The sequence below is a fragment of the Mobula birostris genome, chromosome 20 (assembly GCF_030028105.1).
Source record: "Mobula birostris isolate sMobBir1 chromosome 20, sMobBir1.hap1, whole genome shotgun sequence".
NCBI classification, from domain to species: domain Eukaryota; kingdom Metazoa; phylum Chordata; class Chondrichthyes; order Myliobatiformes; family Myliobatidae; genus Mobula; species Mobula birostris.
This window is the reverse complement of record NC_092389.1, coordinates 56,349,577-56,377,217: the sequence shown is the minus strand read 5'-3', so window position 1 is coordinate 56,377,217 and position 27,641 is coordinate 56,349,577. Positions and strand designations below refer to the sequence as shown.

General features: G+C 45.9%; 2 protein-coding genes and 1 long non-coding RNA gene across 7 annotated transcripts; 1 reads left to right on the top strand and 2 right to left on the bottom strand.

Annotated features, from left to right (window-relative positions):
* Positions 1-215: 215 nt before the first annotated feature.
* Positions 216-16,350, top strand: LOC140185204 (zinc-binding protein A33-like). The gene is made up of 6 exons (XM_072238605.1): positions 216-1,053; positions 2,782-2,877; positions 3,286-3,519; positions 5,095-5,117; positions 5,205-5,323; positions 15,732-16,350. The coding sequence occupies exons 1-6, from the start codon at positions 643-645 to the stop codon at positions 16,283-16,285; spliced, it is 1,437 nt and encodes a 478-aa protein (XP_072094706.1). The 5' UTR covers positions 216-642; the 3' UTR covers positions 16,286-16,350.
* Positions 7,641-16,201, bottom strand: LOC140185206 (uncharacterized). Of its 5 annotated transcripts, none has more exons than XR_011882518.1 (4): positions 16,183-16,201; positions 13,665-13,810; positions 9,933-10,062; positions 7,641-7,960 (listed from the first exon to the last, which is right to left on the bottom strand). It is a non-coding gene; the product is annotated as an uncharacterized lncRNA (long non-coding RNA). The 5 variants fall into 5 exon arrangements; XR_011882520.1 differs by lacking the exon at positions 16,183-16,201 and adding an exon at positions 16,130-16,147; XR_011882517.1 differs by lacking the exon at positions 16,183-16,201 and adding an exon at positions 15,742-15,791.
* Positions 16,351-20,400: 4,050 nt separating the features above from the next.
* LOC140185172 (uncharacterized) lies at positions 20,401-22,362 on the bottom strand. Its single transcript, XM_072238575.1, has one exon. The coding sequence runs from the start codon at positions 22,269-22,271 to the stop codon at positions 20,670-20,672; it is 1,602 nt and encodes a 533-aa protein (XP_072094676.1). The 5' UTR covers positions 22,272-22,362; the 3' UTR covers positions 20,401-20,669.
* Positions 22,363-27,641: the final 5,279 nt, after the last annotated feature.

The window sequence follows — 27,641 nt, the reverse complement described above, 5'->3', positions numbered from 1 at the left end:
AATTTTATAGTTGCTTTCAATATTTGCCACCGTTTTGCACCCAAACCTTACTCTCTTTAGACCTGGAGAAACAATAAAAAGGAGCTGCTGGAATTACTCATCAGGTCAGGCATTTCAGGTTGAGACAGTCCAGATGAAGGATCCCGACCCGGAAAGTCGATTTTACATTCCCCTCCACAGATGCTGCCTGACCCCCTCAGCTCCTCCAGCATCATATTTCTGACTCGAGATTCCAGCATCTGCAGTCTCTTGTGCCTCTCTTTTCAGAACTTGCCCCTTTCAGTCCTGCCTCAGACTGAACCAGGCTCTTCTCTCCGGCTTCATTTCTGTTCTGCTTCTTCCTTCGCCCATCACGCCTACTGGGGCACAGGCCAACAGCAGCTCTCCAGCGTTCCCTGAAGTATCTGTCGCACTGGGATTACTAGCCCCATGCCCACCATCCTCCTTTTGCAGCCGGGCTTGGGCAGTCCATGGCCAAGTGTTTATTTCCGACCAGTTTATGTGTTTCCGATCCCACCCTGGTGTGGAAATCACAGGCAGTAACGTAATGTTCATTCGCTGAGTCTGCAGCGCCTGTAGTGGACAATCGCGGTACTGCAGGGGATCGGCAGCGTTCTGAATCAGGAAGTGCCAGGAGTTAACATGGCTTCGAAAGGACAGGTCGAGAGTTTGAGCGAGGAGGCAATTTGTCCCATCTGCCTGGATTTCTTCACAGATCCGGTGTCGCTGGAGTGCGCGCACAACTTCTGTCGCTCTTGTATCACACGGTGTTGGGAAAGGGAGGAGAGAAACTCCTGCCCGGAGTGTAGAGAGGTGTTTGCTGACCGCACCCTCAGGGCCAGTCGGGCCTTAGCAAATCTGGTTGAAAAAATTCGAAATCTAAACCTGAATCCGAAAGGGAAGGAAAGTAAACTTCACTGCGAGGAACATGAGGAAGAACTGAAGCTGTTTTGTGAAACGGACAAGACACTGATCTGTGTGATCTGTAGAGATGCGCAGGAACACACAGAGCACCGCTTCATGCCGATTAAAGAAGCTGTTAAAATCTACAAGGTAAAACTAATCCGAATTTGATACTCACCCCATCGTCAACTGAATCTCCAAAGTGCTACCTACAAACACACGAGGTTCCATAACTAACATATCGTTCTCTGCATCTTTCACCATCTCCAACGCGATTCTATCACCAAGCACATCCCACCGCCATGTCACTTCCACAACTCTCCGCTCTCCGTAGAGATCGCTCTCTACGTAACTCCCTTATCCACTCGCTCCGTCCAACTGATCTCCCTCCTGACACCGATATCTGTAAACGGGACAGGTGATACACCTGACTCCGACACCTCCTCCCTCGTCACCATTCAGGGGCCCAAACAGACCGAATTCCTCCCTTTACTTCCATGGCCAATTGTCCTCTCGTGTTAGTTTCCTCCTTCTTCAGCTCTTTGCCTCTTCCACCTGTCCCCTCTCAGCTTCTCACTTCACCACCCTCCCCCACGTTCCCCCTCACGTTGTCTCACCCGTCACCTGTCAGCTGGTTCTCGTCCCCAACCTTTTTACTCTGGCTTCTGCCCCATTCCTTCCCAGTCCTAGTGAAGGGTCTCATCCCGAAACGTCGACTGTTTCTTTGTCCTGCACACAGTGGCTTGCAAATTTTGGGCACTCCTGGTCAAAATTTCTGTTCCTGTGAATAGCTAAGCGAGTAAAAATGAACAAATTTTGAAAAGGCATGAAGTTAAAGATGACACATTTCTTTAATATTTTAAGCAATAAATGTTTTTATTTCCATCTTTTACAGTTTCAAAATAACAAAAAAGGAAAAGGGCCCGAAGCAAAAGTTTGGGCACCCTGCATGGGCAGTACTTACTAACACCCCCTTTGACAAGTATCACAGCTTGTAAACACTTTCTGCAGCCAGCTGAGTTTTTCATTTCATGTTTGGTTGATTTTTGCACATTCTACCTTGCAAAAGGCTTCAAGTTCTGTGAGATTCTTGGGCCGTCTTGCATGCACTGCTCTTTTGAGTTCTATCCACAGATTCTTGATGATGTTTTGGTCGGGGGAACTGTGAGGGCCATGGCAAAATCTTCAGCTTGCGCCTCTTGAGGTAGTCCATTGTGGATTTTGAGGTGTGTTTAGGTTCATTATCCTGTTGTACAAGCCATCCTCTTTTCAGCTTTTTTACAGACGGTGTGACATTTGCTTCCAGAATTTGCTGGTATTTAATTAAATTCATTTTTCCCTCTACCAGTAAATGTTCCCCAGACCACTGGCTGCAACACAAGCCCAAAACATGATCAGTCCACCCCCGTGCTGAACAGTTGGAGAGGGATTCTTTTCATGAAATCCTGCACCCTCTTTTGCTCCAACATACCTTTGCTCATTGTGGCCAAAAAGTTCTATTTGAAGAGTTCAAAGAACATCCAAACAAGCCTGATGCATTTTGGAAACAAGTCCTGTGGACTGATGAAGTTAAAATAGAACTTCTAGGCCGCAATGTTATTGTTATTTTGAAACCGCAAAATATGGAAATAAAAAAACCATATTTGCTTAGAACATTAAAGAAATCTGTCATCTTTAACTTTATGCATTTTGGAAATCAGTTCATCTTTTACTCGCTTAGCTATTCTCAGTAAAAGAAATTTTGACCGGGGTGCCCAAACTTTTGCATGCCACTGTAGATGCTGAGTTCCTCTGGCATTTTGTGTGCGGTAATCGCGTTTGATCCCCTGTTTCTTTTGTTCTCCCTTTTTTCTATTTCTTACGCTCTCTGACTTTCAGGATCAGCTAAAATCTTCCTTAGACTCTCTCACAAAAAAGAAATCAGACTTCCAGGAAAAGGAGCAGCAACAGAAAGAGAAGATTTCCGGAGTTCGGGTGAGGCTTCCTGAGCGGATTTTCTGATATTACTGTATAGTTTTGCTCCCTTTAATGCAGAATAGCAGAGTATCGCAGCTCTAGTGACTCGGGTTCGATCTTGACCTCTGGTACTGTCCGTGTGGAGTTTGCATGCTCTTCCTGTGACCACGACAGTTTCAGACACATCCCAAGGACATGCTGGATGAATGGTTAATTACAATTAACCCTGTGAAGGTGGGGGAAGTTGTATGTGAATCAGGTAGGAGTTAATAGGTCAATGAGGGAGGTTTCAGGAAAACGTGAGGGAATGGGGTTGACGGGAATGATTCAGAAGCATGAACTTTAATGGACCGAATGGTCACCTTAACGTCATCAGGAAATACAGACAGCAGTATAGTAAATTAATCTTCACCTTTCATTCGATAGGAACAGTCACACAGTGTTCAGACCCACATCACGTCTCAGTTTGCAGAACTGCGCCAGATTATCACTGAGAAAGAGCAGAGCTTACTCAGGGATCTCAGGGAGGAAGAGGAGAGGATTCTAAATCGAATGGAAAAAAATATTCGAGAGATTCAAGAGAATATCGGGTGGATTCAGGAGGAAATCTCAAAGTTAAAGGAACAGATGGATCAAAAAGACAGTGTGATATTTCTCAAGGTGAGGGATTATATTTCAATTTTTTCCTGTCAAAGAGCACGAAATGAACAGTGGTATATTTGAAATAAACACAGCACAGTGACCAGTTCTGACAAATCAATTGCCGCTGCAGGCAACCTCACACAGATTGTTATACTTGAATGACGCACCCTCCAATCACTCCAACGATGACGTTCCAAAATGTCTAAGATATGTATTCGATCCTCTATAAGCAACATACAATCTAGAAGCGATGAATCTTAAGTATTATAAATCGTAAGTTAAGCTGCAACGTATCGTTCAACAAAGATATGACATCCGTCCGTCCCCAGCTCAAAACTTTTGAGAACAAAGTTCGAATATGTAACTTATTCGGTTCGCTTTTCCCACGCCCCCACTCACATGACGTGTTACCATAATAAACACGTAACACAGAATACATTGCAGACAGAAAACAGATGCATTGCTCCAACACACAGCATTTACAAATGGCAGTAAACTGTTTCTCACTAGACAATTGATGAAACTATACAGGGTTGTTGCTGTCCCAGAACTGGACTTCCACAACTTCTGTACATTCCAGGACAGAATGTAATCTGCTCTGAAATTATTTGCTCTGAAAATAACACAGAGTTGCAGACTGTGTCCTTAATTACCTGTTAAATATCCTCTAAATCTCACATTAACACCCAGTTCCAATCACAGGCTGTGAGTGTGTCTGATGTGGTGGGTGTGAGGGTCTCTCTGTCAATCACTGAGAACAAAGAATGTGACCCACACATCAGACTTATCCTCAATATCCGGTTTCCATCAGATTAGGGAAACATTCACTGTTTCTTTACTTTCTCGGATAAACTTCATACAGGATAATATCCCATTCTCCATCATAAACAGGCCATTCGGTCCATCTTCTCCGATCTGCTTCCCTGCTAAACAAACCTCCTCCCACCTACTCACCACACCCAGCAACAGTGCCCGAACTCCCTGGTCCCTCGTGTTCATCCAGTTTCCCCATGACATTCAATCTCTGCTGTTCCGCTTCAATCACTCCTGTGCTTGTGAGTTCCACGTGCTCTTCACTAAATTTCTTATGGGATTTTTTAAGATCCATCTGCCCATAAATAGATATACTTTCTCCACATGCACACAATCAAATCCATCATTGATCTTAAATTACTCCATCTTATCACCCTGACGTCTTATCCAGATGAAAATGCGCAACCCGTCCTGTCTTTCCTGTAAGTTTCATCCTCTCAGTAATGATCTAATTTTCAGAAACCTTTCCTGTAATTTAACCCCTGGTTCTGTATTGTCTGTGTGTGTGAGTGACTGCAGGAGTGGGAATTTTCAACCCCTGGTTCTGCATTGTTTGTGTGTGTGAGTGACTGCAGGAGTGGGAATTTTCAACCCCTGGTTCTGTATTGTCTGTGTGTGTGAGTGACTGCAGGAGTGGGAATTTTCAACCCCTGGTTCTGTATTGTCTGTGTGTGTGAGTGACTGTGGGAGTGGGAATTTTCAACACCTTGTAATGGTTTGGATGAAATTCAGGATGTCGGTAGTCTCAGTCTATTCAGATTTGTGTTTTATTTCTTTCAGGAGGAAGCTCATCGGAACAGGAGGTAGGACATGCTCTTTACTGAAACCCTGTATGGATTTGTAAAATAGTGTAGAATAGCAGTTTATCACCATCAGTTTATTATTTACAGGATTAATGATGATGTCCCGGAATTGTCAGTGACAGATGAGGCCCTACCGGTTGAAAAATTTGATCACCTCTATTTGCTGAACACAGTGCTGAGAGAAACACTTGATGCCATTAATCGAGGTAAAACTTACAAAAATTCATTTCTTCTTGTTTGTGAGATCACAATTAATTTCAAATTTGAGGCAAAGATTACTGTAATATTGGGTTGAAGTGGAACTGAAGTTTATTCCACATCAACCCCACCGACTGGGGGGGGGGGCGTCACTGTCACATGGTCAGCTGGAGATGTCAGACCCCTGAACACACCAGCACAGAGCCACAATACAACCAATACACGGGACTGGCCGATGAACCACTGTGTCCCGATCCCAGGCACACTGCACTAACACGCCAAGACATGAGTTTGAATCCTACCAGAGGAGCTGGGAAATTAATACTGACTTGATGATATTGTAGGGAATAAAAGCGGGCATCAGTGTGATCACCGGGCTTGTCAGAAAAATACACAAGTCCTTCGTGCGCTGTGAGTGCAGACTCTGAATGATGCAGGTCTCCCTCCTTCTGGATTGGCAACTCTCACTGTTGTTCGAGGGAAAAGAGGGGAGTGGTAGTGATTGGGGACTCAGTCGGGAACAGACAGGAGAATCTGTGGATGTGAACGGGACACCCGAATGGTATGTTGCCTCCTAGGTGCCAGAATCAGGGATGCTTCGGGTCGTGTCTGCAGCATTTTAGAGAGTGAGGGAAAACAGCTGGATATGTTGGTATATTTCGGGACCAATGACATTGGAAGTAAAAACAAAGAGGTCCTGAAAATAGAATTTGGAGAGCTTGGTGGAAAGCTCAGAAGCAGTACCTTCAGGTTTATAATTTCTGGACTGCTGCCTGTGCGACGTGCTGGTGAGGGTAGGAGCAGGATAATTTGGCAGATTAAAGCATGCCTGAGAAGCTGGTGCAGGGGGCAGGGCTTCAGGTTTTTGGATCATTGGGATCTTTTCTGGTGGAGAAATGACCTGCTCAAAAGGGATGGGTTGCACCTGGACCCGAGGGAGAACAATATTCTCACAGAGAGGTTTGATAGAGCTGTTGGGGAGGGTTTAAACTAATTTGTTGGGGGGGGGGTGGTTAGGAACGAGTGAAGGGGTAGGATTGATGGTAAAAATGCAAAGATAGTGTGCAGTCAGACTGTCAGATGGGGCAGCCAGATACGAGGACAAAACTGCAGCCAGCTGGGTGAGTATCAGTGCATTAGGGATGCAGAATGAAAAAGGATAGGAAATACAGTACCCAAAGCGTCATATCTCAATGCATGGAGTATAAAGAATAAGGTGGATGATCTTGTTGCAGAGACAGAGCTGTCATTTAGGGCGGACAGATGTGAGGACAAAATTGCAGCCAGCAGGTTGAGTATCAGTGCATTAGGGATGCAGAATGAAAAAGGTAGCAGGTATGGTACCCAAAGTGTTATATCTCAATGCATGGAGTGTGAGAAATAAGGTGGATGATCTTGTTGCTCGGTTACAGATTGTCAGGTATGATGCTGTGGCCATCACTGAACCATGACTGAAGGATGGTTGTAGTTGGGAGATGAATTTCCAAGGTTACACATTTGTATCGGTGGTATAGGAAGGTAGGCAGAGGGGGTGACATGGCTCTCCTGGTAAATCAATAGAAAGATGTGACATAGGATTGGAAGATGTTGATTCCTTGTGGGTTGAGTTAAGGAAATTCAGAAGTGAAAATGACACTGATGACAGTCACATACAGGATCCCAACAGTAGCTGGATGTGGACCACAGATTACAACTGGAAATAGAGAAGGCCAATGAAACAGACAATGTTACAATAGTCATGGGAGAGTTCAACAAGCAGGTCAATTGGGAAAATTAGATTGATAATGGATCTCAAGAGAGTGAATTTGTTGAATGCCATGTGATAACTTTTTAGTGCAGTTTGTCATTGAGCCTACTGGGGGAACAGCTCTACTGGATTGGGTGTTATGTATTGAACCAGAGGTGATATCTTAGGAAAAAAACCTGAGGAGAGAATGCTCACAACATGACTGAGTTCAACTTGAGATTTGATAAGGAAAAAGTTAAGTCTGACGTTGTAGTATTCCAGAGGAGTAAAAGAAATTACAGTGGTCTGAAAGAGGAGCCGGCCAAAGTAAATTGGGGTGAGATGTTGTCCAGAATGACAGCAGAGCACAAATGATATCAGATTCTGGGAAAATGAGGAAGGTGAAGGATAGATATATTCCAAAAGTAAATAAATACTCAAATGGCAAAATAGTACAATCGTGGCTGATAATGCTGATGTAAATGAAAAAGAGTGGGCATACAACAAAGTGAAAATTAATAGGAAGACAGAGAATTGGGAGGCTTTTAAATACCTACTGAGAGGAACTGAAAAAAATGATTGGGAGGGGAAAAATGAAATATGGAATTGAATTGAATTGACTTTATTACTTATATCCTTTCTATAAACGAGCAGGAAAAATCTTCTGTCTAAATGTGCAGTTTATAGTAATTTATGAAAAATAATATGTATAACATTCCAGTCAATATAACATCGAAATACACTTGTCTCAGCACGAGTTAAGCAGTCTGATGGCCTGGTGGAAGAAGCTGTCCCCGGACCCTGTTGGTTCTGGTGTTTATGCTGCTATACCAGTTCCTGTATGGTAGCGACTGGTACAGTTTGTTGTTGGGGTGACTTGGGTCTCCAATGATCCTTCAGGCCCTTTTTACACACCTGTCTTTATAAAACAAGTAAGCAAACAATATCAAGCAACACACATCAAAGTTGCTGGCGAATGCAGCAGGTCAAACAAACAAACAATATCAAATTGATTTTCAAGTATTGTGAAAAAATAAAATAAAGATGAGAGTGGATATAGGACCACTAGAAAATAAGGCTGGATATATAATAACAGGGGACAAAGAGATGATAGATGAACTAAATGAGTATTTTCATCAGTCTTCACTGTGGAAGACACTGGCACTGTGTCAGGTGCTGAAGGGTGCGAGGGAAGAGAAGTGAGTACAGTTACTGTTACAAGGGAGAAGGTGCTCAAAAAGGGACATAAGTCACTCAGACCAGATGAACTGCACCCTAGTGTTCTGAAAGAGGTAACGGTAGACATTGTGGAGGCATTTGAAATGATCTTTCAAAAATCATTGGACTCTGGTATGGTGCCAGAGGACTGGAAATTACAAATGTCACCCAACTCTTAGTCATGAGGAAGGCAGCAGAAATGAAGTTATAGACCAGTTAGCCTCACCTCTGTGGGTGGGAAGACATTAGTGTCAATTGTTAAGTATGAGGTTATGGAATACTTGGTGATACTGGACAAGATAGCATATAATAAGATTGGTGGAGGGGCCGGTAGTGTTGAGGAAACAGGTAGGCTTCAAAGGACTTGGATGAGGAGACTGGGCAAGAAAGTGGCAAATGATACACAATGCTGGGAAATTCATGGTCATGCACTTTGGTAGTAGACATAATATGCAGATTATTTAAAATGGGGAGACAATTCAAAAATCTGAGATGCAGATGGATGTGGGGGTCCTTCTGCAGAGCACCCTGAAGGTTAACTTGCAGGTAGAGTCAGTTGTGAGGAAGGTAAATGAAATGTTAGCATTCAGTTCCAGGAGTTTAGTATACAGGAGCAGGGATGTGATGCTGAGGGTTTATAAGGCAATGGTGAGGCCTCACCTTGAGTATTGTGAACAGTTTTGGGCTCCTCATCTGAGAAAAGATGTGCTGGCATTGGAGAGGGTCCAGAGGAGGTTCACAAGGATGATTCCAGGAATGAAAGGGTTATCATACGAGGAATGTTTGATGGTTCTGGGTCTGTACTTGCGGGAATTTAGAAAGATGATGGGGGATCTCACTGAAACCTTTTGAATGTTGGAAGGCCAAGACAGAGTAGATGTGGGAAGGATGTTTCTCATGGTGGGGGAGTCTGGGACAAGAGGGCACAGCCTCAAGATACAGGGGTGTCTTATTTAAAAACAGAGACGCAGAGAAATTTCTTTAGCCGGAGGGTGGTGAATTTGCAGAACTTGTTACCACAGGCAGCCGTGGAGGCCAGGTCATTGGGCATATTTAAGGCCGAACTTGACAGGTTCTAGATTGCACACAGTATCAGAGGTTGTGGCGAGAAGGCCGGGGAGTGGGGCTGAGGAGGAGATGAAAAGGATCAGCCATGATTGAATGGTGGAGCAGTCACAGTGGGCCAAATGGCCAAATTCTGCTCCTATATTTTATGAGCTTATGGTTATCAGACCACAACATTGAAGCATTGTGAGAATGAGCCCGGACAACCCAGCCAGCATTGACATTGTTCAGGATTTCATCTCAGGAGAAGCACAGACAGCATAACCAGACTGGCAAAACAGCCCGACACACACATACACAGGAAGGATTGGCAGATTGTAGTCAGAGACGCAGCAATGTACGTTGATATTTCCTTCAGTAACCTAGAAACTATTCTCTTCAGACACGGTAATTTATTTGCTTAAACAACTCACACATGTCACACATTGTCAGCACACACCAGACATGTGATGACACACTGTAACATAGAAATACTTCAATGTGCACAAACACACTGATATTTACCACAATCAACACACACACATACTCACACATAATATCTGAGTGTGACACATGGCCAAAGAAATAGGCCCACGTTCTGACTTAGGAATGAAACCTGCCGTCCTTACCCAGTCTGTTCTGTGCAGAGAGCTGCCCTCTGACGTGATGTCACATCAACAGTTCACAGACAGACTCCAGGGTGAGATTCCTCAGGAGGATGATCTGGGAGGGTTTGAACCCATGAACCACTTCATACATCTGCAAGACCAAGATGTCTTCTTGAGCATGTCCCATTTGTGTGTGTTTGCCCCATATCCCTCTAACCACTTCCTATCTATGTACCTGTGTAAGTTCATCTTAAACTATTTTAATTTTACCTGTTTCTACAGCATCTGACAGCAAATTCCATCTGCCCACCCACCTGTCTGTGGGAATGTTGCCCCACAGATCCCTCATAAAAACTTCCCCTCTCACTTTCAATCTGAGCCCTCTGGTTCTGTACTCCCATTTCTCAGAAAAAGACTCACTTTATCTCAGCCCGTTGTGAATGTATTTACCTCGATAAGGGATCAACAATCAACATCCTACACTACAGCGAAATAGCCCAAGCTTAAACACTCTCTACTTTTAATCCAAACCCCCCAGTCCCGGTAACATCCTCCTGATTCTTCCTGTCCAGTGTAATGACATCCTACACGGGTTGACTCTGTGGTTAAGAAGGCGTACGGTGCACTGGCCTTCATCAATCGTGGGATTGAGTTTAAGAGCCGAGAGGTAATGTTGCACGTATATAAGACCCTGGTCAGCCCACTTGGAGTACTGTGCTCAATTCTGGTCACCTCACTACAACTACAGGAAGGATGTGGAAACCAATAGAAAGGGTGCAGAGGAGATTTACAAGGATGTTGCCTGTTTTTTTTTTGGAGGGGGGTATGCCTTATGAGAATAGGTTGAGTGAACTCGGCCTTTTCTCCTTGGAACGACGGAGGATGAGAGGTGACCTGATAGAGGTGTAGAAGATAATGACAGGCATTGATCGCGTGGACAGTCAGAGGCTTTTTCCCAGGACTGAAATGGCTAGCATGAGAGGGCATAGTTTGAAGGTGCTTGGAAGGAGATACAGAGATGTCGGAGGTATGTTTTTTATGCAGAGAATGGTGAGTGCGCGGAACGGGCTGCTGGTGGTGGTGCTGCAGCCGGAAACGACAGGGTCTTTTAAGAGACTCATGAATGGCTACATGGAGCTTATAAAAATAGAGGGCCATGGGTAAGGCCTAGGTAGTTCTAAGGTAGGGACATGTTCAACACAGCTTTGTGGGCCGAAGGGCCTGTATTGTGCTCTATGTTTTCTGTGTTTCTATGTTTCACTATATTCGAGGAAGTGGACATGCAGACAATACCCGAACTGTGGTCTATCATTGATATCATAGATCTTGCTTAAGTTCATGTGGACAGTGTCGAATAGGCTGATGAATACAGGACTGAAGGTGTTATATTTGAATGCTCCAGTATACGGAATAAGGTTGATGATGTTGTAGCACAGGTAGAGATTGGCAGGTATAACGTTGTTGGCGTCACTGAGTTGTGGCTGAAAGGAGATGCTGGTTGAAGCCCAACATCCAAGGATACACCTTGTATTCAAAGGACAGGCAGGTAGGCAGAGGGGATGGGGAGGCTCTGTTCTAAAAAATGAAATGAAATCCTTCGAGAGAGTTGACATAGGATTGGAATATGTTGAGTCATTGTGGGTGGAGTTAAAAAACTGCAAGGGTAAAATGACCCTGATGGTAATTATATACAGGCCTCCAAATAGTAACCAGGGTCGAAATGGGATACAAATTACACTAGGAAATGGAAAAAAAAAATGCAATGTGACAGTCGGAATGGGGGATTTCAACAAGGAGGTAGATTGGGAAAATCATGTTGGTGCTGCATCCCAAGAGAGGGAATTTGTAGAAAGTCCCCAAGATGGCTTTTTTGAACTGCTTGTGGTTGAGCCCAATGGGAGAAAGGCAATTCTAGAGTGGGATTTGTATAGTGAACCAGATATGATTTGGGAGACTAAGGGAAAAGAATCTTTAGGAAGTAGTGATCATAAAATGATAGAATTCACCCTGGAGTTTGAGAGGGAGATAAAGTCAGATGTATTGGTATTAGAGTGGAGTAAAGTTAGTTACAGAGGCATGAGGGAAGAGCTGACCAAAGTAGAGTGGGAGGGGACACCAGCAGGGATGATTGCAGAACAACAAAGACTGGAATTTCTGGGGGCAATTTGGATAGGTAAATCCCAAAGACGGAGGAGTATTATCCACGGAGAATGAGGCAACCTTGTTTAAGAAGGGAAGTCAAAGACAGCATAAAAGTGAAAGAGAGGGCATACAATAGAGCAAAAATTAGCAGGATGTTGAAGTGTTGAGGAGATTTTGATAATCAACAGAAAGCAATTACAAAGCCCGAAGGAGAGAAAATGAGATATGAGGGAAAGCTTGCCTACAATACTCAAGAGGACAGAAAACTCTAAAGAGTAAAAGAGAGGCAAGAGTGGATATTGGACCCCAGGAAAATGACAGTGGAGAGGAGACATGTGACAAAATACATTGTCGAAGTGCTTATTTAATATTTTGTGTCAATCCTCACTGTGGAAGATGCCAGCTGTATGTCAGAAATGTGAGAGTGTCTGGGGACAGAATTGAGTGTTGTTGATGTTACTGAGGAGAAAGTGCGTGGGAAGATTGATGGTCTGAGGGTACCTGGACCAGATGGACTACACCCCAGTGTTCGGAAAGAGTTAGCTGAAGAGAATATGGGGGCATTTATAATGATCTTTCAGGGATCACTAGATAATTGGATATTCAAGACGAATGAAAATTGCACAGGTCACTTCACTCTTTAAGAAGGCAGAGCAGCTGAGGAAAGAAAATTACAGGTGTGTTAGTCTGGATGTGGTGTGCTTGGAAAGATGCTGGAGTCCAGTATTAATGGAACTGCTTTTGGGTACATGGAGGCACATGATAAAATAGGGCAAAGACAGCGTGTCTTCCCTGAAGGGGAAATCTTACCCGACAAATCTGCTGGAATTCTTCGAGGAACACAAAGCCAAGATAGACAAAGAATGATTTGGATGACAGAATTGTTGCCTTTGTGGCCAAGTTGGCAGATGATATGAAGTTAGGTGAAGGGGAAGGTAGTGGTGCAGAAGCTCAGAGTCTGGGGAAGGACAGAGACAGATTCGAAAATGGACAAAGATGTGATAGATGGATTATCGAGTAGCGAAGTCGTGCATGCAATTTGGCAGGCGGAATAAAGGCATAGACGATTTTGTAAACAGTGAGAAAATTCAAAAATCAGAGGTGCAGAATGGACTTGGGTGTCCTTGTGCAGGATTCCCTTATGTTTAATTGCAGTTTGAGTCAGTGTTAAGCTCAGCAAGCTCAACGTTAGCATTCATTTCGAGAGGATTCGAATAGGATGTCATTCTGAGTGTTTATAAGGCATTGGTCAGACCACACGGAGTATTGTGAGCAGTTTTGGGTCCCTTATATCGGAAAAGATGTGCTGGCATTAGAGAGGATCCAGGAGGTTCACAAGAATGATTTTGGGAATAAAAGAGTTAACATATGAGGAGTGTTTGATGGTTCTGGGCCTGTACTCATGGGAGTTCAGAAGAATGGCTGATTTATATCCCTCTCAACTCCACTCTCCCGCCTCCTCCCCATTAACATTTGACACCCTGACTAATCAAGAAGTTTACATATCAACTTCTGCTTTAAAAATCAAACATGAGAAAATCTGCAGATGCTGGTAATCCAAGCAACACAGGTCCTGATGAAGGGTCTTGGCCTGATCTCACTGACACCTACCTGGAGAGAGTGGATGTCGGAAGGATGTTTCCTATAGCGGCTGGGTCGAGAACACAAGGCACAGCCTTCGACTAGAGGGTGTCGATTTAGAACAGAGATGAGGAGGAATTTCTTCAGCCACAGGACAGTGAATCTGCCACAGGCAGCTGTGGAGGCAAATAATTAAGTATATTTAAAGTAGAGCAAAAAACACAAAATGCTGGGGGAACTCAGCAGGTCAGGAAGCATCGATGGAAAAGAGTAAACAGTCAACAGTTCAGACTGAAACACTTCATCAGGACATGTGTTGCTTAAGGGTCTCTGAAAATTCCTCCCCTTTCCTCTTGAGGGGCTGCGAGTGATGGGGTTGTGGGAAAGGGGACAAAGGGATCCTCATCTCCACCTTTGTCCCACTCCAGCTTCTCGTTACGTCTACACACACAGTTCACCCACAGGCTTTCCACCCCTCTCCCACCTGGTTCTGGTTCAATCTGCCGTTTATCTCTCCGCTGCTGTTTCCCATTATCACCTCCTTTACTGTCTCGAACCTTCACACTCCCCCACTCCACACTTCACACTCACAAATGAATGTTAACATTGGATGAAGGGCCTGTTCCTGTGCTGTACTGTTCTATGTTCTCTGTTCCCTGTTCAGAAGAAAGAGAGGAGATCTCAGGGAAACAAAAAATTCTTCTGGGGTCAACAGGCAGGATACAGGGAGGATGTTTCCCTGTCTGAGGAGTCAAGGATCAGGGGTCACCGTCTGTTTGAAATTCCCAGCACCCGAAGGGAGAGGGGGGTTTGGGGGTTCTTATCCATTCAGTTCACAGAACCATCGCCGTACAGCATAGAAATGTGCCCTTCGACCCATCACATCTGTGCTGACCTATTTACCCATCTACATTCATCGCATTGGCCAGCATTAGGTCAGTCTCCTTCTGTGCCTTGCCTATTGAAGTATCTGTCCAAGTGTCTCTTAAACACAGAGGACAGGAGGCCTGTGACCTGCAGAGGTCAGTGCTGGGGCCGGGGTTGTTTGTCATTCCTATTAATGATTTGGATGATAATGTCGGTGACATAGTTAGTAGGTTTGTTAATGGCACTAAAATTCATGGTACAATGGACAGGGAAGAGGGTTATCTCTGTTTACACCGGGCCCTTGATCAACTGTAGAGATGGGTACAGGGAGAATGTTTTACAACACATCCTGGCAGGGCCGTGGATAAGAAAAGGTGAAAAGAATAATGGGCAAATGGGACTAGCTCACTCGAGCAAGTTGGTCAGCACAAACAAGTTGGGCCGATGGGACTCCGTGACCTCCAGTTTAAATCTATTCACTCACCTCTTTCCCATCTTAATCCACCCCTTTCCCGCAGTCGTTTCTGCTGTCTATTTCTATCCTTGAGGGAAGATGTCGACCTGAACCGTAGTCTGTCCATCTCTCTCCACACCTCCTGCCTGACCCGCTCGGTTCCTCCAGCATTTTGTGTATATTTGATCGGGAAATCTCTGCTCTCCGTCCAGCGGAAAACCCTTGGGGAGACATTCGTTGTCCATCCGCTTTCGTTCGGTCAAACCTCGGGAAAGGTTCGTGTCGGCCACCAGACCGCGCCTGAGGCCTAGCGGCCTTTCCCCGATCCCCGGGGTCGCGCTGCCCGAGTCTCCCCCCGATCCCTGGGGACGCGCTGCCCGAGTCTCCCCCCGATCCCCGGGGCCGCGCTGCCCGAGTCTCTCCCCGATCCCCGGGGACTCTCTAATTCTCTGCTTCTCCCCCCGATCCCCGGGGCCGCGCTGCCCGAGTCTCCCCCCGATCCCCGGGGGCCGCGCTGCCTGAGTCTCCCCCCGATCCCCGGGGCCGCGCTGCCCGAGTCTCCCCCCGATCCCCGGGGCCGCGCTGCCCGAGTCTCCCCCCGATCCCCGGGGCCGCGCTGACCGAGTCTCCCCCCGATCCCCGGGGCCGCGCTGCCCGAGTCTCCCCCCGATCCCCGGGGCCGCGCTGCCCGAGTCTCCCCCTGATCCCCGGGACCGCGCTGCCCGAGTCTCTCCCCGATCCCCGGGGACTCTCTAATTCTCTGTTTCTCCCCCCAGTCTCTGTCACCCTGGATGTGGAAACGGCGAATCCGTGTCTCGAGGTGTCTGAGGATCGGAAGAATGTGAGATGGACCGAGACCAGGAGGGATCTCCCTGACACCGGGAAGAGATTCACATACTGGGCTTGTGTGTTGGGATCGGAGGGATTCACATCGGGGAGACATTACTGGGAGGTGGAGGTGACGGGGAATCGGGTCTGGGGTCTGGGAGTCGCCGCAGAGTCTGTGGAGAGGAAGGGAGTGTTCAGTCTGAGTCCGGAGACCGGATTCTGGGTCATCGCGCGGTTTAGTGACGTATTACATCGGGATTGTGACGTGTCGGGTCTGCTCGCCGCCCCTGGGCCCCGTCTCCCTGCCGGTCCCATCCCCGGGAGGGTGGGAGTTTATCTCAGTTACCAGTCCGGGACAGTTTCATTTTACAACGCGGAGACCAAGTCCCATCTCCACACCTTCACTGGGAATAAATTCACGGGGAAACTTTATACTTTCTTCGTGGCCTGGGATGAAAACCAGTCGGTGAGAATCTGCTCCGGTTCCGCTCCGGGTCTGTAAACGTGTCGGGTCCCGGGACCGGCGTCAGGAGTAATGTCCCTGTAAATATAAATGTGCGGAGAGTGAAATAAACACGAAATGAGAATTATCGATCCGTTAATTTTAACTCGTTCACCGCATCCGACAACCGAACAAAAACACCGCGGATTCAGCAGCAACGGCGGGGCGGCGGGTCCTGAGCTCCCCCGGGTCCTTAAGTCCACACGTACTGACACAGGTTAAATGGGACAGGTGGGGACGGTGCTAACTGGGAGAGGGGGGTCAGGGTGAATCTTGGTAAGACCATTAACACACAGGAGCAGAATTAGGCCGTTCAGCCCATCGACTCCGCTCCGCCGTTCCATTATGGCTGATCCCGGATCCCACTCATTCCCATACACCTGCCTTCTCGTCATGTCCTTTGATGGCCTGATCAATCAGGAAATGATCAACTTCCGCCTTAAATATACCCACAGACTTGGCCTCCACCGCAGTCTGTGATAGAGTATTCCACATGGTCACTACTCTCTGGCTAAAAATATTCCTCCTGACCTCTGTTCACAAGGTCTCCCCTCAATGTTGAGACTGTGTCCTCTAGTCTGGATATCCCCACCACATGAAACAACCTCTCCACATCCACCCTATCTAGTCCTTTCAACACTCCGTAGGTTTCAATGAGACTCCCCTTTCCCTTTTGAGATATGGGGCCCAAAACGTTGACAAAACTCCAAGTACGGCCTAACTTGTGTCTTGTAAAGGTTCAGCATTGTCTCCTTGCTTAAATATCCTATTCCCCTTCAAAGAAAAGCCAGCATTGCATTTCCCTTCTTTACCACAGACTGAAAATGTGAAATAACCTTCTGGGACTCTTGCAGGAGAACTCCTAAGCCCCCTGCACCTGTGAATTTTCTGTCTATTTAAATAATACTGAAAAATATTATTCCTTGGACCAAAATGCCTGATCATATATTTTCCAACACTGTATTCAATCTGCCATGTTTTTAAACACTTCTTCAAATTTGTCCAAGTCCTGCTGTAATCGCATTGCTTCCTCAGCACCACCTACCCCTCCACCTATCTTTGCATCATCCACAAACTTTGCCACAAAGCCATCAATTACATTATCTAAATCACTGACAAACAACGTGGCAGTCCCAACACTGACCCCTGAGGAACACCACCAGTCACTGGCAGCCAACCTGAAAAAGCCCTATTTATTCCAACAGGCTGCCTCCTGCCTGTCAGCCATTCCTCTGTCCATGCCAGTATCTTTCCTGTAATGCCATAGGATTTTATAGTGTTCAGCAGCCTCGTGTGTGCTACCTTATCAAAGGCCTTCTGAAAATCCAAGTAAATGATATCCACTGCCTCTCATTTGTCCACCCTCCTTTTCACTTCCTCAAAGACTTCTAAAGGTCTGTTAGGCACTGTTTTCTTTCACAGAAATCATGCTGACATTGACTTATTTTATCATTAGTTTCCAAACACCTTGAAAACACCTCCTCAAAGAAAGGACGACAATACTTTCCCAACCACTGCGGTTCGGCTATCCGGCCTATAATTTCCTTTCATTTGTCTTTCTCCCTTAAAGAGTGCAATTTTCTATTTTCCAGTCCTCCAGGACCATGCCAGAATCAAGCGATTCTTGGAAGATCGTGACCAATGCATCGATTTTCTCTTCAACATCCCTCAGGACTCTGGGATGTAGTCCATCTGGTCTAGATGACTTATCCATCTTAAGACCTTTGAGTTTGTCCAGCTTTTTTTCCTTTGTAATAGCAAAGTCACTCAATCCTGCTGTGTCTTCCACAGCGAAAACTGCTGCAAAGTATTCATTAAGTTCATCTGCAATTTCTTTGCCCATTACGACCTCACCAGTATTATTTTCCAGTGGTCCAATATCAACTCTCGTCTCCCTTTCACTCCTTATTTAACTAGGGGGAAAAAACTCTGAGTGTCCTGCTTTATATTATTGGCTAGTTTGCCTCATATTTCATCTTTAACATTCATATCGCTTTTTAGTTGCCTTTGTTGGATTTTCAAAGAATCCAATAATTGAGCATGTCATTTTCTCAGGTTTTACGCAGTCCTAAAGTTCCCTTGGCAGCCACGGGTGCCTATCCCTGCCATTTGAGAACTTCTTCTGTGGGACATGTCTATCCTGCACCTTGCAAACTATTGCCAGATGCTTTGGCCACCTCCACTCACCGTCATGTCACCAGTATCCTCCAATTCACTTGGGCAACCTCCTTTCTCATACCTCTGTAATTCCCTTTATTAGGCTCCTCTCTATGACATTGCAGTATGAATTCAATTATATTATGATCACTGCCTATGACGGGTTCCTTTATTTTAAGCTCCTGAATAAGGTCAGGGGTATTGTCCAAGACCTAATGAATGACGACCTTTCCCCAAGTAGGCTCAAGCACAAGCCGTCTGAGAAGAGGAATAGTCCAGATAGCCGTGAGAGTCAGTAGGCTTATAGTAGACATCAGTGGATAAACTGTCTCTGGAGATAAAGACAGAACGATCTAGAAAGGGGAGGGAGGTGTCAGAAATGGACCAGGTAAACTTGAGGGCAGGGTGTAAGTTGGAGGCAAAGTTAATAAAGTCAGCAAGCTCAGCATGCGTGCAGGAAGCAGCGCCAATGCATACAATGCAACAGCCCACACCCATATGGGTCCTAGCTGTGCCTGCCTTTTTGTTGGCTTTGTGGAACAATCTATGTTCTGTACCTATTCTGGTATCGGTCCCCCACTTTTCCTTCGCTACATCGACGACTGCATTGGCGTTGCTACCCGCACGCGTGCTGAGCTCGTTAGCTTTATTAACTTTGCCTCCAACTTTCACCCTGCCCTCAAGTTTACCTGGTCCATTTCCAACACCTCCCTCCCCTTTCTAGATCTTTCTGTCTCTATCTCCGGAGACAGCTTATCCACTGATGTCTACTATAAGCCTACTGACTCTCACAGCTATCTGGACTATTCCTCTTCTCACCCTGTCTCTTGCAAAAATGCCATCCCCTTCTCGCAATTTCTCCATCTCCGCAGCATCTGCTCTCAGCATGAGGCTTTTCATTCCAGCACGAGGGAGATGTCCTCCTTTTTTAAGGAAAGGGGCTTCCCTTCCTCCACCATCAACTCTGCTCTCAAACACATCTCCCCCATTTCACGCACATCTGCTCTCAATCCATCCTCCCGCCACCCCACTAGGAATAGGGTTCCCCTGGTCCTCACCTACCACCCTACCTGCCTCCAGGTCCAACATATTATACTCCGTAAACACCAGTAAATACATCTTTCCCTCCCTCCTCCTCTGCTTTCCGCAAGGATTTTTCTGAGATCACAGCCCTGGATAAGTTGTCTCTTTACTTAGCACCTCACTAACTGAACTTCCTTTGCAGAACCTTGTTAGTCTACCCCGCTTCCCATCTGAGCCTTAGAACCATACCAAGTGCCAGAGACCCTACAGCTGTGACTTCACTTTGTGAGGTCATCCCCCCATCCCAACAGCATCTAAGGTGATATATGTGTTGTTCAGGGGGATGGCCACAGGGGTGCACTGCACTCACTGTTTTACCCCTTTCTCCTCCCTGACTGTCACCCAGTTTCTTGTGCTGTCACCTTGGGTGCAACTACCTCTCTATATGTCCTACCTATCACCCCTTCAGCCTCCCGAATGGTCTGGGGTTCATCCAGTTCCAGCTCCAACTCCTCAATGTGGATCATTCGGAGCTGAAGCCGGATGCCCTTCTCACAGGTGTAGTTACCAGGGACACAGGAGGGTCCCCTGCCTTCCCACATCCTGCCAGAGGAGCTTTCCACTATCCTGCCTGGCATCTCGACTGTTCTCACTGAGCAAATGTAAAGAAGGGGGCAAAAAAAAGTTCCACCTCCAGCATAATTTTGCCTTCTCTGATTGAAGGCTCTCCTCACTGAAACCTCAAAGTCTCCGCTCCAACTTTGTCCACTCTAACATGGGCCACTCCTCTTGCTCCTGCCTAACATTAAGTTATTTTTGATAATAAATCCTGTACACTGATTGGCCACTGCTCAAAGCTTTAATAAATACCGTCCTGAGCCACTGCCATTAATACTCAATTGTCAAACCTGAGTGAATCACATCCTCTGAAGCTTCTGATCTCTCCGATTAACGATGGGTCAAAGCCCGGCAGGGTGACACAAGGATGAATGACTGATTGAAACCCATCCCACATTCAGAGCAGGTGACCACCCTCACCACAGTGTGAACCCGCCACTGTCTCTGCAGTGTGGATGAGTGTGTGAATGCCTTCCCACAGTCTGAGCAGGTCAACGTCCTCTCACTGCTGAAAACAGTCTGGTGTGTCGTTAGGTGAGATGTCTGAGTGAATCTCTTCCGACAATCTGAGGAAGGTGAACAGTTTCTACCCACTGTGAACTTGCTGATGTTTTTTCAATTGAGATGACTGAGTGAATGTCTTCCCACAGTCTGAGCAGGTGAATGGCCTCTCCCCAGTGTGAATGAACTGGTGTGTCAGTAATTGAGTGGAACTAGTGAATGCCTTCCCACATTCAGAGCAGGTGAATGGCCTCTCCCCAGTGTGAACTCTCTGGTGTGTCTGTAGCATGGATGACTGAGTGAATGTCTTCCCACAGTCTGAGCAGTTGAAAAGTTTCTCCCCAGTGTGAATTCGCTGATGTTCCTTCAATTGCGAAGACCGAGTGAATCCTTTCCCACATTCAGAGCAGGTGAACGGCTTCTCCCCAGTGTGAACTCGCTGATGCACTTTGAAGTCAGATGACCGAATGAATTCCTTCCCACAGACTGAGCAGGTGAATGGTTTCTCCCCAGTGTGAACTAATTGGTGTGTCAGTAGGTGAGAAGATCGAGTGAATCTCTTCCCACATTCGGAGCAGGTGAATAGCTTCTCCCCGGTATGAAGTCGTTGATGCACTTTCAAGTCCGATGACCGTGCAAATTCTTTTCCACAATCTGAGCAGGTGAATGGTTTCTCTCCAGTGTGAACGAGTTGATGTACTTTTAAGTCAGACGACCGTGTGAATCCCTTCCCACAAACTGAGCAGATGAATGGTTTCTCCCCAGTGTGAACAAACTGATGTTTCTTTAGTTGAACTGACTGAGTGAATCCCTTCCCACAGTCTGAGCAGGTGAATGGCTTCTCCCCAGTGTGAATTCGATAGTGCTTCACAAGTGTGGATGACTGAGTGAATCTCTTCCCACATTCAGAGCAGCAGAATGGTTTCTCTCCGGTGTGAACTCGCTGATGTACCTTCAGTTGAAATGACCGAGAAAATCCTTTCCCACATTCAGAGCAGATGAACGGCCTATCCCCAGTGTGAACAAACTGATGTTCCTTCAGCTGAGATAACCGAGTGAATCTCTTCCCACATTCAGAGCATGTGAAAAGCCTCTGCCCAGTGTGAACTAACTGGTGTCTCAGTAGGTGAGATGGTCGAGTGAACCCCCTCCCACAGTCTGAGCAAGTGAATGGCCTCTCTTCAGTGTGAACTAACTGATGTTCCTTTAGTTGAGCTGAATGAGTGAATCCCTTCCCACAGTCTGAGCAGGTGAACGGCCTCTCACCAGTGTGAACTCTGAAGTGCTTCACAAAGGTGGATGACTGAGTGAATCCCTTCCCACATTCAAAACAGCTGAACGGCCACTCCCCCATGTGAACTAACTGGTGAGTCAGTAGGTGATTTGACCGAGTGAATCCCTTTCCACATTCAGAACACGTGAATGGTCTGTCCCAGGTGTGAACTAACTGGTGTGTCAGTAGGTGAGATGACTGAGTGAATCCTTTCCCACAGTCTGAGCAAGTGAATGGCCTCTCCCCAGTGTGAACTCGCTGGTGCCTCTGAAGTGTGGATGAGTGAGTGAATCCCTTCCCGCAGTCTGTGCAGGTGAACGGCATCTTCTCAGTGTGAACCCGCTGGTGTTCGTTCAGTTGAGATGACTGAGTGAATCTTTTCCCACATTCAGAGCTGGTAAATGACTTTTCCATGCTGTAAACTTGCTGGTGTCACTGTGGTGTGTTTGAGTGTGTAAATGCCTTCCCACACTCACAGCAGGTCAATATCTTCTGAGTGCTGAATTTTTGGATATATCTTTCGCATCAATGACAGAATGAATGGCTTCCCACAGTCAGAACAGGTGGAGCATCTCACTATGGTGTGAAATTGCTCATCTATCTTCAGGCTGGATGACTGAGTAGCTCCCCTCCCTCACACAGAACAGGTGAAAGTCAGACATTTGAATCGCTTGTAGAATCAATGCAGTTGAAGAACTGATCTCCAGTGAACAAATGCTGGTGTGTTCTCAGCTCCCGGTTCCAGTGAATAACACTGAGTTACAACAGAAAACTTCATTTCAGACACAAAATGCTTTTCCAGTTTGGATGAGATACTTCTTCATCTCCAAGGATTGACAACAGATGTGTTGTTGTTGCAAAGACAATATTTGTCCACTCCTTAAATATCCATTCAGTGACAGCAAAACTGAGGTGCTGCTGTGTTTGAGATTACCGTGCACAAGTGTTCTGGAACTTTAAACCTGTAAAAATATTTGCAAAAGATATCAGTGGGTGAAGGACAATATTTCAGGTGCGATTTTAGTCTGTCATGAGTTCCAGCATCACAATGTTAGAAAGTTCATCTCAAGTTGAAGCTGAAGGTTTAGTAATGTACTGTAGATTTCTATGTATATCTATGAATTCCTCACCTTCTAACTGGGCTGGGATCAGGCATTCGAACTGACCAGAAAATTCTCTGACTGTATTCCTGTCTGGATGAGAATGGGCTATTTCTGCCCTCAATCAACCTGTGACTTGGCTCAATTTGTTTCTGTCGTTTGGTATTATTTCAAGTTCTGGTCATGTTCCACAACACTACAAAGAACCTTTGTTACTACATGTCTGATCCTGGAGATTTTCTAATTCCTCGGATCCCCTCTCCCGAGCTGATTGACAGTCATGAACCCATCGATGGCAATGCCAATTAATATGAAGGGGAAGGCAGCAGTTATTCGAGTGTGGCACTTTTGTGATGTGAAAGCCACAGGTCACTTGTCATCGATGACAAACGTGTTTCGTATGCTTATTTACCCGGAGAAAACAAAAGCTGACGGAATGTGTTTTTCCCCCCCAATTCAGCACTAAATGACATTTTTACTGACTGGAAGGTAGACTATTCATCCGAGATTAACTTGAACTATATTTCTGTTCCGAGTTCTTAATCCTCGGATTTAAACAGCTGGAGCTCGGCAGTAGTTGGGAGATACATCCACCCACACCATTTCCTCAGCCTGTACGGGGACAAGGCTGGCAATTTCACCCATGGCTGCCTCTTTACCCAGAATGCCGGATGAACCAGAAACCTGTCTACTCGCTGTGCAATGATCCAGCGATGCGCATGCGCCGCAGGGCCGGCCGCGGCTACAGCGCTCATCAGACGAAAGGTTCCTTGGGCCCGGGTACAGATTGTGGGGCTGAGAAAGAGGAACAGCATCGGGGCTGCCGCGGGGTGTAGAACCAGTGTGGCCGGAGCTCAAAGTAATTGTACTTCAGTCGCGGTTCGAACACCGGTGATTAATTTCCCACCCGGAGCCTCCTCTTACCTGCGGCCAAACCTCCTCAGCCTCTCGTCTACTGAGCGCATGTGCGATATCCGGGATTAGCTCAGCTTTCTACGCATGCGCATTTGATCCCGAGCGGAAACAGTGACGGAAGTATCATTTAAAAACTCACTTGGAAGTTTGCAGACTTTGCGAAAAATAAAATATAGAACTATAATAATAGAAACATAGAAACCCTACAGCATAATACAGGCCCTTCGCCCACAAAGTTGTGCCGAAAATGTCCCTACATTAGAAATTACGAGGCTTACCTACAGCCCTCTATTTTTCTAAGCTCTAAGCTCCATGTACCTATCCAAAAGTCTCTTAAAAGAGACTCTTAAAAGACCCTATCGTATCCACCTCTACCACCGTTGCCGGCAGCCCATTCCAGGCACTCACCACTCTCTCAGTAAAAAAACTTACCGCTGACATCTCTTCTGTACCTACTCCACAGCACCTTAAACCTGTGTCGTCTCTAATCATCTTATATACCTCTATCAGGTCACCTCTCATCTTCCGTCGCTCCAAGGAGAAAAGGCCGAGTTCACTCAACCTATTCTCATTAGGTATGCTCTCCAATCCAGGCAACATCTTTGTAAATCTTCTCTGCACCCTTTCTATGGCTTCCACATCCTTCCAGTAGTGAGGCGACCAGAATTGAGCACACTGCTCCAAGTGGGGTCTGACCAGGGTCCTATATAGCTGCAACATTACCCCTTGGCTCCTAAATTCAATTCCACGATTGATGAAGGCCATCTTAACCGTACGCCTTCTTAACCAGAGAGTCAACCTGCGCAGCTGTTTTGAGCGTCCTATGGACTCTGACACCGAGATCCCTCTCATCCTCCACACTGCCAAGAGTCTTACCATTAATACTATATTCTGCCATCATATTTGACCTACCAAAATGAACCACTTTACACTTATCTGGGTTGAACTCCATCTGCCACTTCTCAGCCCAGTTTTGCATCCTATCAATGTCCCACTGTAACCTCTGACAGCCCTCCACACTAACCACAACACCTCCGACCTTTGTGTCATCAACAAACTTTCTAACCCATCTCTTCACTTCCTCATTAGGTCATTTATAAAAATCACCAAGCGTAAGGGTCCCAGAACAGATCCCTGAGGCACACCACTCGTGAACGACCTCCATGCAGATTATGACCCGTCTACAGCCACTTTTTGCCTTCTGTGGGCAAGCCAGTTCTGGATCCACAAAGCAATGTCCCCTTGGATCCATTGTCTCCTTACTTTCTCAATAAGCCTTGAATGGGGTACCTCATCAAATGCCTTGCTGAAATCCATATACACTACATCTACTGATCTTCCTTCATCAATGTGTTTAGTCACATCCTCAAAAAAAAAATCAATCAGACTCGTAAGGCACGACCTGCCCTTGACAAAACCATGCTGACTATTCCTAATAATATTATACCTCTCCAAATGTTCATAAATCCTGCCTCTCAGGATCTTCTCCATCATCTTACCAACCACTGAGGTAAGACTCACTGGTTTATAATTTCCTGGGCTATCTCTACTCCCTTTCTTGAATAAAGGAACAACATCCGCAACCCTCCAATCCTCCTGAACCTCTCCCGTCCCCATTGATGATGCAAAGATCATCGCCACAGGCTCAACAATTTCCTCCCTCGCCTCCCACGGCAGCCTGGAGTACATCTCATCCGGTCCCGGCGACTTATCCAACTTGATGCTTTCCAAAAGTCCCTGCACACACTCTTTCTTAATATCTACATGCTCAAGCTTTTCAGTCTGCTGAAAGTCATCACTACAATCACCAAGATCCTTTTCCATAGTGAATACTGAAGTAAAATATTCATTAAGTACCTCTGCTATTTCCTCCGGTTCCATACACACTTTCCCACTGTCACACTTGATAGGTCCTAATCTTTCACATCTTATCCTCTTGCTCTTCACATACTTGCGGTACCTTGGGGTTTTCCTTAATCCTGCCCGCCAAGGCCTTCTCATGGACCCTTCTGGCTCTCCTAATTTCCTTCTTAAACTCCTTCTTATTAACCTTATAATCTTCTAGATCTCCAACATTACCTAGCTCTCTGAACCTTTTGTAAGCTTTTTTCTTTCTTCTTGGCTAGATTAATTACAGCCTTTGTACACCACGGTTCCTGTACCCTATCATAACTTCTTGTCTCATTGGAACGTTCCTATGCAGAATTCCACACAAATATCCCCTGAACATTTGCCATATTTCTTCCGTACTTTTCCCTAAGAACATCAGTTTCCAATTTAAGCTTCCAATTTCCTGCCTAATAGCCTCATAATTCTCCTCACTCCAATTAAACGCTTCTCTAACTTCTCTGTTCCTATCTCTCTCCAATGCTACTGTAAAGGAGATAGAATTATCATCAGTGTTAACTAGGGGGCCGTTCACAATCCTGATTTGATGGAGACAGACGTGAAGAAGCATGGAGGAACACCTGGAGAAACTTCTGAAATGCTCGCTTTGCTGCCGCTACTACTGTGCGATCGAGAATCTCCGGAGTGGAAGACCCCAACTCCTCAGCTTTCCCTATTGCCTGTTGCCGGGGACGGGGTCGAAGTGCTCGGCAGAGATGGTGGTCGCTGCTCGGTGTCGGAGAGCCGGTCGGAGGCTCGGGGTTTTCGGATGGACTCGGAGTTGGACTATGGTCGGATGCTTCCGGGATGCTGCATCGGCAAGTTTGCGGTGCTGGAGGTTCAGCGTCTGCGTGAGATGATGGGACTTCCGAGAGACTTTGAGATTTTTTACAGTGCCCATGGTCTGTTCTTATCAAATTACGATATTGTTTTGCACTGTTGTAACCATACGTTATAATTATATGATTTTTGTCAGTTTTTCAGTCGGTTTGTCATGTGTTTCTGTGATATTATTTTGGAAAAACATTGTATCATTTCTTAATGCATGCATTACAAAATGACCATAAAAGAGGACTGCGTGTCCCCATAATCAAAATCGAAATCTAAAATCACTATCTCCAAAATGCTCTCCCACTGAGATCTGACACCTGACCAGGTCCTTTTCCCAATAGCAGATCAGGTACAGCCTCTCCTCTTGTAGGCTTATCTACAAATTGTGTCAAGAAACCTTCCTGCGCTGACCTAACACCCCATCTAAACCCCTTGCTCCAGGGAGATGCCAATAGATATTTGGGAAATTAAAATCTCCCATCATGACAACTCTGTTATTATTGCACCTTGCCAGGATCTGTTTCCCTATCTGACCCTCGATATCCCTGTTACTATTGGGCAGCTTATAAAAAGTACCCAGTAAAGTTATTGACCCTTTCGTGTTCCTAACCTCCACCCACAGACACTGTACCAATAATGTACCAATTCGGACCTTCACTGAGACCATTTCTCATCAGTACATGTTTTACAAACAAAACATTTAGAAGTTCAAGTTCAACATAAATTTATTATCAAAATGTGTTAACCAGATGCTATCAAACAATTCATTTTCTTGTTGGCAAGGCAAATCAATGCCCACCCCCAGCCTGGGGTAGGGAATGCGTCCAATTCCAGAGGGGGACGGTTGGGAGAGTCTGAGACTTTGTGAATGAGCCCTAACACCATCTTCCTCATTCCCCTTATCCCTTCTCACTCCCCTCCCTCACACTCCACTGCATATGTTTGTTTGTGTGTGTGTGTGTGTGTGAGAGAGAGAGAGAGACCTGTCTGCCCACTTCACCCTCCAGCAACGATGTCCCCTCTCCCCCAACGCACTCAAACTCCTGTACAT